The following is a 14,496-nucleotide window of genomic DNA, read 5'->3' as shown; positions in this document are numbered from 1 at the left end:
GAGGTGGAGAGACAGCATATGGTGGGAGGGAACAGAGACTGAACTGTGTGGTCTCTTGTGGTTCCAGCTCAGAGCACCTGGAGGCTTTTTTTTTTTTTGGTACTGGGGATCAAACTCAGGACCTTGTACTTACAAGGCAGGCCCAGTGCCGCTGAGCTAAATCTCCAGCCCTATGGAGGCCTTTTAAAGGGAATTGGGAAATGGAGTCTTCACCTCATATAGGGGACCAGCCTGCTGTCCTTAGAAAAAATGAGTGGCCCAAGAAAACCACCCATCCTACCGTTTTATATCCTGCCCCAGCTCTTTTTGTTCTAGAAACAAATGCTTCCCATGGCGAGTGGGGCCAAAATGGATCTGGGTACTGTGATCCCTGAGTGCAGGCCAAGGGCCATGCCTGGTCCAAGGTGTGGCCCCTGAGAGCCACTTCTCATAATCACCTTCCCTCCATTTCCTCTGATATCAGGAGCCTGTTCACATGGAAGAGACCCGAGGCCTTGCAGGGGCACGTGCAGGCGACATTGTTCCCTGACCCTGTGTCTTCAGCCCCACAAGTAAATGAGAAGGTGTCAGTGCTATAAAATGTGTTTATTTCAGTGGGAAATTTCAGCTCTGCTTGTCTTGGACACAATAGGAAGAATACACCTCGCCTCTTCTGTATGTCCTTTAAGACAGAATCAGAACTACAGGAAGCCCAGGGGACAGCTAACAGCGGGCAGGGAAGGAGCCAGGCAGACACTTGCAGATCAGTCCTGGGGAGCCAGAAGTTCTGGGACTATGTCACCCAGGTGCTGCTTGGGTGCCTGGAGGATCGGCAGCTGGTGGTCTGTCACAGGCTCTAGGCTTGGTGCCTGGGTGGCGAGGGGGGCAGGGCTGGCAGTACTAGCAGTGGCCGAAGTGATGAGGTTGTATATTTTAATGGGCGGCTCCATGCGGATTGCGGGATGGATCCAGCTCATGGCCAAGTAGTTCTGGAGAGACACAACAGCAGAGTCAGGCTGAGCTAGCAACTGGAAGGTGCCCTCAGCTGTCCCATGAGCAGCCTGTGCCTTGTCCCCGTCCCTGAGGTGACCTCTCACCGGAGCTGAGTAGATAAATTTGAACAGCATAAATGCTATGACCAGCAAGACTGAGAAGCTTAGGATTTTGCAGCGGTAGCGCCTGCAGAGACTGAGGCACAGGTGTCGAACAGGAGACCGCAGCCACATGAACGAGCTGCCCGCTCGTCTATCCGTGCCGGGGGAGATGCCAGAGAGAGAGGGAAGACCTTCAGGTCAAAGGATCCAGAGTAGAGGGCTTTCCTTTTGGGGCGCCCCACCCCAAATCTGTTCTCTGCAGATTGTAACTGAACCACATGATAGGAAGTGACTCCCCCCTCTCCCCCACAGATGGAGGAGGGACATTGGGCGCCTGAGCCCCGCAGGCCTTACAGGGGAGGGTGCAGCGTGGGGTACTGGTTGGGCTCCGACTGGCCTTGCCCTGCTGGCCTGGCTGAGGCTTCCTTCTCAGACAAGACCTCCAACGTCATCTTCACCTTCCCCTAGGGGCACACACGTAGGGGCCGAGGTCACAGGGAGAGGTGGTTGGGAACCCTGCCCAGTGTCCAGGGAGGAAAAGGTATAGCTGAGGTCCCCGGAAGGCTGCTAGAGCTGGGTCACATAGCACAGCAGTCCTGCTCAAGAGACACCTTCCCCAGCTCCTACCGATAAGCGCCACTTGTCACCATCCTGAACCTGGCAGGGCCACCAGCCAGTTACAGTTTTCTTTTTAAAGAGGGAGAAGTGCTCATGTGGGAGGAAGGGCCACTTGGGTTTGGCATCCAGCATCCGGAGGGAACACTGCTTGGCATGCCGGGCCGGGCGGGGCATGTCTGACAGGTCAAGCTCAAGGACCCCTGGGCCAGAGAAGCGAAGAACTGTCAGCTAGGGGTGCCCCCCCCCGCCCTGCCTGGGTCACTGCCCTGAGCCAGCCTCACCCAGGAAGTCATCGCTGGAGAAGATGTCATTGTCCCAGATCTGGATGATGAGCCGGGCTGGGAACTTAGTGGACGTGGGGTCCAGGCTCCATATGTAATCCTGGAGGGCAGAGGATGTGTTCCAGCCCACAAAGGTGACACAGCCCCTGGATAGCTGCGAGGCCCACTCCCCACCAGTGAGGGACTACCAAGGAGAAGGCCTCTGCCTGCAGACAGTCCCTAGGACTGTCACCATGTGTGTGTCACTGGAGGGCAGAGGGGAACCCTGAGGCTGCACCCCTTTCCCTGGCACCTTCTGGCTCTCGACACACATGTGCTCTGCCGCCAGGTAGTCCATGGTGAAGATGAACCGCCAGTTGAAGGTGGCTTCCCCACTCAGGGAGTGGTAGTGGATGTCCGTCTTCTGCATGTTCTTTTCCAGCCCAAACAGCCACCTAGGCCCAGAGTCCTTTCACCCAGGCTCACACATCTGTTCCCAGTTCTCATTAGGCATGGTGGCAGTGGAACACCGTCCCCTTAATGTACAGGGTGTCCCTCACCCTTTGATGTAGATGTCGCTCATCTTCTCTCTGCTGAGCGCCTCGTCCACCAGGTCCACTTGAGTGGTTTTCCAGACAATGCAGCGCAGCTCATACCTGCAGCCACTGTGCTCTGAGGCTCTGCTGAGGAGCTGTGCCTCGCAGCCTTGGTGAGGGGGTAAGGCCTGGAGGCTGCCCTCCAGGCCCTGGCCAAATTTGAGGTTCCTCTCTTCCCAACAGAGGAAGATTCCTGCCGCTCAGCCTTTGAGGACAGTTGGGGCTCAGCTGAAATGTGGCAGTGGGGAAGTGGGTGCCACTTACCTCTTAGGCTTTCTGGTGCTGATTTTGACTGGGGGACCGGGTGGCCCCAGCTTCTGGGGGAAGATGTCCACCCACATTTGCACCTTTCCCTAGGGCCAGATGGGTTAGCAGTTGCAGCTGGACAGCCTGGGGCCTTGTCTGGGTGCTGAGGCTGTGTCCCAGTGCTATGTCCCCACTGATGGAGGGGCAGAGAGCTGCCTCTTCCTTTGGGGTGGTGAGTAGGTGTGAGGGTCCAGGCCCCAAGTATGGTGCCATTTCACTTGTGATGGCTCTGGAGGATGCAAGGCATCCAGCAAGGTGGCCTTGGACAGGAGTGGAAGTTGGGCTTTCATTTATTATGCAGTATTAAGAGGAGACTGGCTGCTCAGTGAGCTCACTTAATGTTATGTGAGCACAGCCTTGGGATATGAAGCCAGTCACCATTGCAGAGGTCCAAGAAGGAAGATGGGGGTGAAAACGGAGAGAAAAAGAAGTCAAAGGACAGCATGGCCAAGCTTGGAAAACATGAGTACATTCTGTCTTTCCAAGCACCAGCCCTAATTTTTCTCTCTTATGACCCACTTGACAGGCGTAAGGAGGATCATTTTAACAATACTCAGAAGAGGACTTTTCTCCAGAATGTGCCTCAGCTGGAGTGCTGTGGAGACTGAGGAGAGCCTTGTGGCTGGAGGGCAGAGGACAAAAAGGGTGCCCTTGGAGATCTCATCCCTGTGTTTGGGGCTCCTTGCCATGGAGAAAACAGCCTACAATTAGCAGCCAGAAGCAGGGATGTCACATCTGCACTGTGACCCGAGGTGCTGCCTCTCCCAGAAGCGTTGGCTGCTAGGGTTCCTTAGCACTTCCCCCAGCAGATTCAGGTGACCTTTCCAGCCCTGATGTCCTCTATTCTAAGTGACATCACGGGAAGCGGGCAGCCCCTCCGGTCTCATACCTGGTCAATGCCTGGCTGGCTCTCACTGTACAGCGTGCGTGTCTCCACATGTTCGGGCACCAGGCCCTGGGTGTGTAGGATGTGCAGTGCCAGACGTTCCTTCTTGGGGCCCAGGCCCGGCATAGTCGGGGCTTTGGACTCTGGATTGGAAGGAGTGTATCTCAAGGCCTTCAACCCTGCTAGGTTCTTTCCCCAGCCCAGCCTAGGTGCTAAGTGGGGCACAGGGTGGGCTGGCCTCTGGCTCAGGGGTGAGCTCTTGTCCTCCCCTCTTCCCCCATCTGCAGCTCTTTCCTCAGAGGTCTGTGTGCTTTCAGGCAGTGTGCTGTGCTCACCAAAGCTTTGCAGCTTGAATTTTTTCCCCCTATAAAAAACTGAGTCTCCGTCTGGGTCAAACACCGGAGGAGGCAGCCCTTTCCACTTGGCATAGCGCTCTAGGAGGTAGCTCGGGGGCATCTGATCCCGCCACCTAAAGGGCCCTGACCTGAGCACGGGAAAGGAACAGGAGGCGGTGTGAGGCCTGGAGAACATGTGGTGGTTGGGCAGGTCCAGCCCCGGTTCCCAGCCCCTCCCAGGGGAGGTGTGGGCTTACTACCACCCCGACCCCCACCCAGCCCCAACAGGCCCCTCACTGGCAGTAGGACTTGGAGAGCCCACAACGAGCTCCAAAACCAGATAGCAGTCGGTTCTCAAGGTCAATGAAGGTGCTTCCAATCTCATCATCAAATGAAAACAGGTCAAAGTCGTATAGCTGGATCTGCAGGTCCTTCTCCAGGGGGATGGTGCAGGTGAGTTGGAACATCCTAGAGGGCAGAGGTTGTGATGGGCCTGCATCTCAGCCCAAGGGACCCTTTTCACCTCTGCTCCTGCATGGATTTGGAGAGTGGACTGAAGCAGAGCCTGTGTCATCCATCGGCAACTCTTGGGCCCAGCCAGAAGTAACTTGATATGGCCTGGGCCATGTGGCCTGCACTTCCTCCCAAGGCAGAGTTTGAGGGAGGGGAGAGCTGGGCCACCCATCCATATGTCTTCCCTGGTGAGCACCTACAGTATGAGATGGCTGCTCAGAAGAAACTAGGGGGCAGAGAGGGAATACAAGATTGTCTGCTGGAGCCGCCTCTCAGTGTGGCATGAAGGAGGGCAATGGGAGGGAAGGGTGCAGCTCACATGCCAAAGATGGGATCCACAGTGTTGGGCTTGTAGGCATCCCGGCTGCCAAGCTTCATGGACCCCAGCTTCAGGACCACATAAGGGTCACACTAGGGGATGAACAGGAAGTAAGGGGCTCAGTCCAGCTTGGTCAGGGCCAGTGGGACTAGAGCAGCAATGAGCCCCCAGCGTGGAGCCTGGGGCATTGGCAGTGTGGAGTCAGCAGCCCGAGGGGCTCCAGAAAGGGATAGGGCAGGGGTGAGGCCTGTGCTGGGCTGGGCTGCTCTTTACCAGGCCGTTGTAGTCCTGGGGCTGCAGGTTGATGGCTCGTACCACGTACACCCGCACCAGGCATTGCTGGGGGAAGTCTTCTCTCTCTGGCCAAGTCAAGAACTGGCGCGGGGGCTTGGGGGCTTCCGGATTCTCGGGAAAGGGGTAAATTCGGAAGAGACCCTGGGGGTGGGAGGGTGTTGTGGCCCAGCTCTGTAACCCTTAAGGAGGCTTCCCAGCCCAGGACCATCAGAGATGGTCGGGTTGACAGTGGCAGGGACAGAAGGCCATGGGGATGGAACAACAGGGTAGCAGAGGTCTACAGCAGGAAGCACAGTGTTTAGGGGGGTGTTAGTCATTTGGGGGACGCATACACACCTTGAACTCCCCTACCACAGGGCTGTCCACCTTGGGCTGCTCCTGGTAGAGCTTAAAGGTCTGGCAGAAGTCCTCCAGGCCCTGGAAGTCTGGCACCGCCTCCAGCTCACAGTCGTACACCTGCAGAGCAGAGGAGGACCAAGCTGGGAACAGGAGACCAAGGGACTATGGCCCCCAGGGCTTTTCCAAGGCATCTAGTGGAGGAGTCTGCTTGTCTCAGGAGACAGCAGAAATGTTCCTTGGTGGCTCCCAGAGGAACCAGGGCTGAATCTGTGGCTCCTTCTGAGGGAGATTTCATGCCACCCTGGCCCCTCCTGACCTTTAGAGTATGGTAGTCTTGGTACTTGTCCTGCAGGGACTTGTCATCTCCCGTGGCCCAGAACAGCTTGCTCCACCAGTCTACCTCATGCTCATACTCATCCTGGCAGGAAAAGGGTGCACTGGCACTCGGGCAGGGGGGTCCCCACCTCCAGGGGCCCACAGGGCTGGGCCTACTTTACCTCAGGTCTGCTGGACTTGAACCAGAACTTTTCATAGAGAAACCCTAGGACCTGGAAGGCAGGAGGCAAGTAAGGTGAGGTCAGCAGCCCAGAGCTGGCACATGGGCTCTAACATCTTGGGAGAGAGGTCCAGCCAAGGGCCATTTCCCTGGCTCCCCTGCATGCTAGAATCACTAGGCCCGGGTGTGATGTGTATGTGAGAGAACAAAATTCTGCTTCTGGGGCCCTTCCAAGCAGCTCTGGGGCGGTTCCTCAGGGCCTGGTCTCAGGAGTTAAAAGCCCTCGGTGATTGTCGGTGAGGTCACACCAGGCACATTGGCCAGGATGGCTCAGCCAACACCCCTCCCCTGGGACAGGGCTGTTCCTGTAAACAGCTGAGCGCTTGTCACCTTCTGATGTTTCTTCATAGACAGCGCTGTGTAGAGAGATACAGCAGTGAGCCTCAGGAAGGGACAAGCCAAGGAGGACAGGTGTCCACCCCATCGGGTACCAGGGTCCTTCCCCGTATCCACAGGGTCCTTCCCCATATCCACAGGGGCCTAGGAGGGCAAATGGTCAGTGCCATACTTGGAAGCTGTGGGGGCAGGTAGTCTCGTGCCCAGGGGTCACAGAAGTAGGGCTGCAGGAAGTCGACACTGGCCTGGCCCAACACAATCTGCCGCCCGAAGTCCTGGTTGTCCAGCACCTTCAGCACCAGGGGCTCCGAATAGACCTCCTCTTTGGGCATGAACTACCACCAGGGAGAGCGGGTGTGAGGGTCCCTGGAGAGGACACACCCCAACCCCACCCCAGGCTTCTTACCACCATGAGCAGCAGCACAGACTCAGGGAAATTGGGGTTGGTGGGGAAGTCCTTGATGGGCTCTGTTCTCAGGGACTCGCCCCCGAACTCCACCAGCAGCTGGGGGTGGCGCGCCTGCTTCATGTTGCGGAGGCCCCAGGCCAAGATCTGCCAGGATGGAGGAGGAGGGAGGGCAGGTAGCACCTTGGAGGGGGTCCTGGGCAGGAGGCAAGGCTGCCTGGGAATGAGGTGCCTCAGGGAGCCCATAGGGTGAGGCACTTGGCTGTGTGGAGAAGCCAGTGTGAAGGCTCCTGAGTCTCCCTGTCCTGTGAGGGATGCACCTGTCCTCAAGGCCTAGACACCAAGCTCCCTCCCTGTGAGGAGGCCTGCAGGTCACTGCATCTGCTGCTGGTCTCCTTAGGTGTCACCTATGAATTCCTGAGGTGGCTTCCTCCAGGACCCACTCACAGAAGCATGGGTTACTCTGATTTCTCAGGGGTCCCCAGGCCATATAGCTCATTGCCTCCCTGTGTTCCAGAGAGCCCCATGATCAATAGTGGCCTTGCACCCTGTGATGTCTCAGCTGACACTGGAAACCTCAGGAAATGCCCACACCCTCTTCCTGAGGGCCACCTCTAGCCTAGTGGGGACCAGTTGGGTTGCCTGAACTTGAAGAGGCCTCCTGTCATCCTTTGTTCATTAGTAAATTTGTGGCAGAGCATACAGATTCCAGTGCAGGGACCTCCATGCTCCTCTCAAAAGCCACATCTTGGCATTTGGTGTCAGGCAGAGCTGGACCTAAATTGTGTCTCTGTCACTTAGTCCCTGGTCACCATGCATGGAATATGTTGTCTCAGAGCCTCCATTTTTTTTGGAGGGGGGGCGGAAACAGGATCTTGCTGTGTAGCCTCAGCTGGCCTTGAACTTGCAGTGATCCTCCTACCTCAGGCTCCTGAGGGCTGGGATTACAGGCGTGTGCCACCATGCCTAGCTCCATTTCCTTCTGTGAAAAGTATCTCTGCTGTACAGGGGTAGCACGAGGCCACATGTGACCATTAGTGTTACAGCCCCTTGTCTGCTACCCACCATGGAGTCTTGCAGAAAAGTGATTTATGATGCTGTATCAGAGTCTGTGCTCTCCATTTCCCTGCCCCTCTCCAACCCCGAAAGTGTCTTCTCAGGGTGCAAGCTTTAAATGGACAGTCAGGAGGGCTCCAGGATGCCTGGGTGATCCCTCATGACCCCTCGCTGTCCCCACCTCAATGGCTGTCTTCCTCATGGTGGGCTGGATGCTCTTGGGCAGCGTGTAGACCCCGTCTTTCCAGGGAATGCTTAAGAGGGGCAGGTGCTTCTCTCTCAGCTTCTGGAGCACAAAAGAGGGGGTGCAGGATGCCTGAGGCACTGTGGGCCAGTCCTGAGTCCCACCCCCAACCCAAGCAGTTCCTTCAAGGGCTCAGCTGAGAAGCCCTAGGCCTTTCCTGGGGTGTGGGGTAGAGGTGGCCCCACTGGCTGTGGACATGTGTGGTTCCCATACCTCTGTCTCAAGGATCAGCTCACAGGATGCCAAGATCTCGCCCTCTTCCTCCCCTCGCTCTTTCACAAGTGGGTGCCACCTTAGGGGCGGCAGCATCCAATCCTGAGGGTCCAGCCAGACCACTGGAGGCCACATGCTCCGTCCCCACAAGCTCTCCTTTCCCTGGAGGGGAGGAGACAGTCACGAAATGCAACGGCCAGGCCACAGGGGTCCAGCTCCAGGATCAGCAATACTAATGACTGCATGGTGCTCTGCACGCCTGGACTCATGGGGCCACTCCCCAAGATCCTTTCCTCTAGAATACAATACCCACTTATTGGGCTGGGGATTTAGCTCAGTGGTTTCGTCGCCTGCTGCACAAGCAGAAGGACCCGAGTTAGATCCCTGGTACCAAAATAAATAAACAATCCCCACTTATCTCCTGGCCCAGTCCAGCCCACTGTACCAGGGCATCGCACTGCCACAGCTCCAGCACCACAAGTGGGGGGCTCTCCCGGGTGTCCTGGGGGCTTTCGTGCAGCAGGAGGTGCTGGAAGATGAGTGTCTGCGCCCAAATGGGCGCCACAGAGCTGGGCAGGCGCTGGGTGCACTGGCTGTAGTTGAGGAAGACTGCGCGCACGAAGGGCCCTGCAGGATGAGGCTGCCTGAGCACGAGCCGGGTACCTGGGTGTCTGCCCAGAGGCCAGGGGCCTTCTGCTCCTGGCCCCCTTGGGGAAGGCCCTTCAAGGTGGGCTGTGATTCCCAAAGGACATGGTGCCCAGCCGCTATCCCTGGGCCCTGCCACCCACAGCCCTGGCTCCTATGAACAGTCCTCTCATCTCCTGAGCCCTGCAGTGGGCCTTTCTCATGGGGCTCTTCTCTGTCCCCCTCTGTCCAACCACAAATGACATGCGTCTCCCAGGCATGATACCCTGGCTCTCCCCATCTCATCAATCCTCTCCCAGGCACACTCTTTCCTCCTCAAGGTAGAGCTATGTGGTTACCATGGGGTGAAGCCCCTCTGACCCCCATTCTAATTCCACAGTATCAAGGTCACAGCTGAAGAACAGCCCCTTCCAGGTGTGGTGCTGCATGCCTGTGATCCCAGCACTCAAGAGGCTGAGACAGGCAGATGGTCGCACGTTCAAGGCCAGCCTGAACTACATAGAAAGACCCTGTCTCAAAAAAACCAAAAAGAAAAACAGCCCCTGACTTACAGTCTTTGTTTGGGGTCTTTTCCCCCAACTGAGGCCAAGAGCTGTTTGGGAGAGGGGTGTGCATGTCTGTCACCCCCTTTCCTTCTAATATTCATTATGCTGCTGGGTGGCTGTGTTTGGACTGGGGGGCAAGGGCTTGATGACGAGGGACATTCCTACCCTGGAACGCCAGGACCTGGTTGGACATCAGATTCCGGGCCTGGTAGATGTAACAGAAGAGCTGGTAGTAGTGGGGCTCTGGATAAAGAAGAGCTGTGTCTGTCACCTGCCCAGTGTCCCTGCAGGCTGTCCTCGGGATCCTGCCCTCAGGGCTGCTCCATGCACCCAACCCAGCACTCACTGTCGAGGGTGCAGTAGATGAAGGGCATGCTGGGGAGCCGTGGATCCTCCTGGGCAGGCTTCCAGGCGTCCCTGAACTGAGCCCAGGGCAAGGCCCTGTTCTCTTCCTTCTTAGGGTTTTGTTTCAGATCCGTGGCCTGTGGCCGGGACAGCCTCCTCTGAAGCCCTAGGGTGCTTCCGGGGTCTCCCTCTGCCACGCTCCTGCCCTTCGGGTACCACCCTCCCTGTCCTCCCCTCCCCCATCAGTCGGTGGCCCACTGGGGTCTTCCCTGCTCCTGCAGGAGGCAGGGTTGCAAGCAAGTGCTGCTCAGCCCACAGGGCTTTACCAAGGAGCCCTCGAGGAGGAATATGGGCGCCACGCTTGTGTTCTTGTTGGGAGCCAGCCTGCGGTGCCAGCAGCGGCGGCGGAAGCGGCTCTGGGGCTGTGGGTCCAGGTGAAACTTGGAGCCGAAGCTGCCATACTCCCAGCCCTCCTCTCCCTCACTGACCAGGCCCTGCTGCGGAGGAAAGTGGGTTGCACTCCTGCCACCACCCGCGGTGGCCACGCCCGCGATCCCGGCCAGGCCCTGCCGAGGGAGGCCCTTACCATCTGCAAGAAGGATACGGTCTGCTCCTCGCCGCCCAGCTCCCCGTGGTCCCGGAAGCGCATGCGCACCCAGCGGCGCCTGCGGCACGAGTGGTAGTTCTTCTCCACCGAGGTCCACAGCCGGGGCAGTCCCGACGGTGGGATCCCCACACCGTACTCCCAGCCTGCAGGTGACACCAGGGCCTACCTCTAGACAGGCAGTGCCTTCCTTCCCTTCTCCCCAGGAAGGTGTGGTCACACTGTCACTTGGACACCCAGGGCCTGTATTATGAACAAGGAAGGGACTGGCACACAGCCACACTGCTGAGAGCCTGTTTGGAGCCCAGGCCGGAGATCCTCGACCTGTTGCTTCTTCCTGGAACCACCTCGGGTAGTCTGAGTTTCACAGGCATCTGTCGAGCTGCATTGCGGGCCAGGAGGCACCGAGGATATGCATTCTTTCCACTCTAGCTGGGGCCCAAGTCAAGGGAATGGGTGGAGACCCTGAATCCTAGAGGCCAGGGACCCCCAGCAATCTAGGCTCACCACACCCAAGAGCACTGGGCATGTGGTGCACCCCTATAATCCCATCATTAAGGAGGCTGAGGCTGGAGGATCACCATGAGTTCAAGGCCAACCTGGGCTACACAGTGAATTCAAGGCCACCATAAACTGCACAGTGAGACCCAAATAAACAAACATGCCTGAGAGCTTGGCTGCTCAAGGCTGCTGGAGGAACCAGGTACTCCTACCTGCTCAGAACAGCCCCACTACTTGCATGATTTGGTGTCCCAGGCCCTCCCACACTCCTCGGGGCCCTGATCACAGCACTGACCCTCACTGTCCACTGAATGGTTGAGCTCCACAGCCCAGTTCTTCTTAAAGTGCCAGCCTTGGGGACACCTCACAGTGTCCCGGGCCTCCATGGGCTGTCCATTCTGCAGGGACATGGGGCCGAGGAGGAAAGAGGGGCTTGCCTCCCCCCCCCCACATCTATCTGGGACCCTCCTGCACTGTGGCCTCCCATCCCCTGGACCAGACAGTGCTGGCTTTGTCTGCTGTTACTCTGTCATGACCAGCCTTTCTGGGCTGCCACCCGCTCCCTCTGTGTTGAAACAGGGAGCTACCATGCGTGAGGTCTGTACTGTCCTGGCCCAGTCCAGTGCACCTGGAGCTACTGCAAGGAATGAAAATGACATAAAATGCAGAGTCCAGTCCCTTAGTCTTACTAGTGTCCCACTTCCAGTGCTCAAGAGCCACCCAAGGACAGAGCACATACAAAAGCTCCCCAGCACTGCGGAGCATTCTAGTGCCTGGTCCAGGCCCACTGGCCCTGTCCTCCTGCAGGGGAAGCAGCACCTCCGAAAGAGGCCTAGAGAGGGATAGCTGTCTCCCTCTCTCGTTTCTGATGTCTTATATACAGCATCTCTGCCTGCCATCTTGGGGTCCAGGGTCCCCCACCAGTGCAGGGGAAAGTGCCTGAGGCTGACAAACTCAGCCAGGGTCCAGTAGTGAGTGGGAGGCCCTAGTTCTTTCCTCTGGGACACCCCCTACCTGGTACCCTTGCCTGTCCCCCTCCCCTGAGGTGGCTTCAGCCCTGCTCACCACATCTGTGTTCGGGATGGCTGAGGACACCCAGGAGCCTGAGAAGTTGCGTTCCTGGTTCTCATACACCTCCTCCAGCACCTGGCTCTTGTTGATATCTATGTCCAAGAGGAGTCTGGGGACAGGAAGATCCCACAGTTCCCAGAGGTCCCGCTCTGCTGGTCTCGAGCTTCCCTACATGGCATCCAGCAGGGCCATGTCTTATGTGTCCAGACCCAGGGACCAGGCTCGGTGGCTATGGGCCCACCTCCAGGCTGCTGCTGACTGGCCCTCCGAGGTGACAGGAAGTTCATCTCAGAGAGAAGAACTTGTCTAGGGGCTCGAGGGCTCGAGGGCCTGAGACCCTAGGCTTACCTCCTCTGGGGCTCCACTTTCCAGCTGTCTTGCCAGTGCCATCCTGAGGGCACCTTGAACTTCGACTTGGGGAGGGCCTTGTGCCCTGTAACATCTGAGAAGTTGGGGCAGTGATAGAGCCCCTGCTGTCCCCACTGGTCTTTGAACTTGGCCTGATTCTCATACTGGAGGAGGGAAGGTCCTGTCAGCACTTGCTGGGGTTGTTGGGCCTCAATCTGAGCCCCCCAACCTTAGAAATGGCTACACCCCATTGCACAGGTGAGTAGACTGAGGCTCAAGGCTCAACCCTGCCCCAGGCTGTGTAGCTAGCAGAATGGGGTGGACACTCATGTTAGAGCTGGGACCTTTAAAGGGACCTGTGGGACCAGAGGACCCCAGCCCCAGTCCCTGAACCCCACCCTAAATCCCCTCTCCAGTTTATCCTCAAGCCTTACACAAAGTCATCACTCGGTGTCCTGGGGAACAGGTTCCAGAACCCTCTCGAATACCACATCCACAAGTGCTATTGTCCCTTCTATCCTTAAAAGGCCTAGTATTTGCATACAACCTGTGACCACCTTGTGTTTACTTCAAATCCCCCCTGTGTGCTTTATCATACCAAATATTACATTGCTCAAGGAATCATGACAAGAAAAAAGCCTGCACATGTTCAGTACAGATGCAGCCATCACAGGCCTGACTTGATTTCCCACCTGCAGTTGACTGAACCTGCAGAAGTGGAATCTGCAGATGTGAACGGCCAGCTGTATTATATGTTTATCCCCACATGCAGCATAAAACCAAGTGATGTTTTAATTTGGTGAGTTAAAAGGCCTGACACTCTTAACCTCACTTCCCTTCTGCCATCAGAGCCAGCTCCTGGACCACAGCCTCCCTGTAATTCTCTGGGTTGTCAGTAATGCCCAGCTCTTCCCTGCAAAGTCACTGTCCCTTGCTGGTCCTGGCCCCCACACTACAGCTCACCGTCTCCAAGTACACCACCATGTTGCCCTGGCGGAGCAGCTGCAGGTCCTTGCTGTCAGTGACATTGCCAAACCACATGCAGACCCGGAGGTGGGCGGGGAGCATGTCCTGCTGTCCTTCACCTTCTGGGTACTGAATCAGAGGCAGGTCAATCCCACAGTGCACTTGGCTCTGGGCACAGGAACACGGGTGCGGGAATGGTTCACACCTGCCCCTTCTCCCTGAGCCCTGAGAGCAGGGACACTCACACTGAACTGGGTGGTTCTGAAGCAAAAGCGTGAACCACTGGGCTGGGAATGGCTCGGATGTAGAGCACTTGCCTACTGAGTACAGGGCAATGGTATGGTCTACTGCAAACTCACTACATGTGTTAAGTGCCTGGACCCTCAACACCCCACTGTGAGGCAGCTGTGGGTATCAACAGCCCCATTCTATAGAGGAGCAGACTGAGGCCTGGACATGGTCAGGAGTTGTCCTGGCCGCTTGAGCCCATGAGCAGCAGAGCAAATTCAGTCTCAGTGGTTCTTGCAGGATAGGGAGGAATCTCATAGGCAAGAGAGAGAGGCTGAGCTGTGCGGTGGAAAGGGTCAAGGGCAGCATGTTTGGGGCCAGGGAAGCCCAGGGGCTATCAAGAGGGAGGTGGTACCTTCTCCAGGAGGCAGTAGGACACCAGGGAAGATCTAGACTTTATGGCATTAAATATTTTGGAGATTGCCTAACATTGGTCCAGCGGGGAGATGTCAAGGGACAAGACCAAGTGGTGATGGCCATGAGGGTAATGGAGGAGGTGGATTTGGGGACCATTTTGAAGAACCATGAATGTGGCCCCAGCCCATAGCTGATGGGCACAGGCCTTTGCCTTTCTCTGGGGACAAGGACCAGGTACACAGGAAGCTGACATACCCTCAGGAAAGCCCCCTGGGGCTGCCCTGGGACCTCAGGGACCCCCTGGTCCTCACCTGCAGCAGAAGGGTCTGGATCTTCCCACAGAACCGGCCACAGTGCAGGGGCCCCGCCCGGGAGAAGAGGATGGTGTGGGCGGGCACCTGGGCAAAGGCCACACGCTGCTCCTTGGCCATCAGCCAGATCATCACATCCGGGAGGCTCATCTGGGGCTGGGGATA

General features: G+C 57.2%; 1 protein-coding gene across 1 annotated transcript in view; it reads right to left on the bottom strand.

Moving 5' to 3' along the window:
* Positions 1 to 566: 566 nt before the first annotated feature.
* Positions 567 to 14,496, bottom strand: part of Fer1l5 (fer-1 like family member 5) — a 45,205-nt gene continuing 31,275 nt past the window's right edge. Inside the window, exons 23-53 of the mRNA XM_004844371.3 lie at positions 14,332 to 14,487; positions 13,373 to 13,504; positions 12,410 to 12,573; positions 12,056 to 12,170; positions 11,286 to 11,388; positions 10,472 to 10,635; positions 10,212 to 10,382; positions 9,887 to 10,022; positions 9,706 to 9,783; positions 8,796 to 8,977; positions 8,351 to 8,512; positions 8,075 to 8,179; positions 6,838 to 6,984; positions 6,604 to 6,766; positions 6,426 to 6,451; positions 6,037 to 6,087; positions 5,856 to 5,957; positions 5,537 to 5,656; positions 5,180 to 5,341; positions 4,907 to 4,998; positions 4,372 to 4,542; positions 4,075 to 4,223; positions 3,743 to 3,882; positions 2,812 to 2,900; positions 2,512 to 2,607; positions 2,265 to 2,406; positions 1,973 to 2,072; positions 1,701 to 1,891; positions 1,428 to 1,537; positions 1,077 to 1,224; positions 567 to 968 (exon numbers count right to left, since the gene is read on the bottom strand). Coding sequence (XP_004844428.2) covers positions 744 to 968; positions 1,077 to 1,224; positions 1,428 to 1,537; positions 1,701 to 1,891; positions 1,973 to 2,072; positions 2,265 to 2,406; positions 2,512 to 2,607; positions 2,812 to 2,900; positions 3,743 to 3,882; positions 4,075 to 4,223; positions 4,372 to 4,542; positions 4,907 to 4,998; positions 5,180 to 5,341; positions 5,537 to 5,656; positions 5,856 to 5,957; positions 6,037 to 6,087; positions 6,426 to 6,451; positions 6,604 to 6,766; positions 6,838 to 6,984; positions 8,075 to 8,179; positions 8,351 to 8,512; positions 8,796 to 8,977; positions 9,706 to 9,783; positions 9,887 to 10,022; positions 10,212 to 10,382; positions 10,472 to 10,635; positions 11,286 to 11,388; positions 12,056 to 12,170; positions 12,410 to 12,573; positions 13,373 to 13,504; positions 14,332 to 14,487 — 4,092 coding nt within the window. The 3' untranslated portion in view covers positions 567 to 743. The remainder of the gene's footprint in view (positions 969 to 1,076; positions 1,225 to 1,427; positions 1,538 to 1,700; positions 1,892 to 1,972; positions 2,073 to 2,264; positions 2,407 to 2,511; positions 2,608 to 2,811; positions 2,901 to 3,742; positions 3,883 to 4,074; positions 4,224 to 4,371; positions 4,543 to 4,906; positions 4,999 to 5,179; positions 5,342 to 5,536; positions 5,657 to 5,855; positions 5,958 to 6,036; positions 6,088 to 6,425; positions 6,452 to 6,603; positions 6,767 to 6,837; positions 6,985 to 8,074; positions 8,180 to 8,350; positions 8,513 to 8,795; positions 8,978 to 9,705; positions 9,784 to 9,886; positions 10,023 to 10,211; positions 10,383 to 10,471; positions 10,636 to 11,285; positions 11,389 to 12,055; positions 12,171 to 12,409; positions 12,574 to 13,372; positions 13,505 to 14,331; positions 14,488 to 14,496) is intronic.

The sequence above is a fragment of the Heterocephalus glaber genome, unplaced genomic scaffold (genome assembly GCF_053883595.1).
Source record: "Heterocephalus glaber isolate CG9 unplaced genomic scaffold, H.glaber_assembly_v1.0 deba00000470, whole genome shotgun sequence".
Classification (NCBI taxonomy): domain Eukaryota; kingdom Metazoa; phylum Chordata; class Mammalia; order Rodentia; family Bathyergidae; genus Heterocephalus; species Heterocephalus glaber.
The sequence above is the reverse complement of the archived record's forward strand: the minus strand, read 5'-3'. Positions and strand labels throughout refer to the sequence as shown.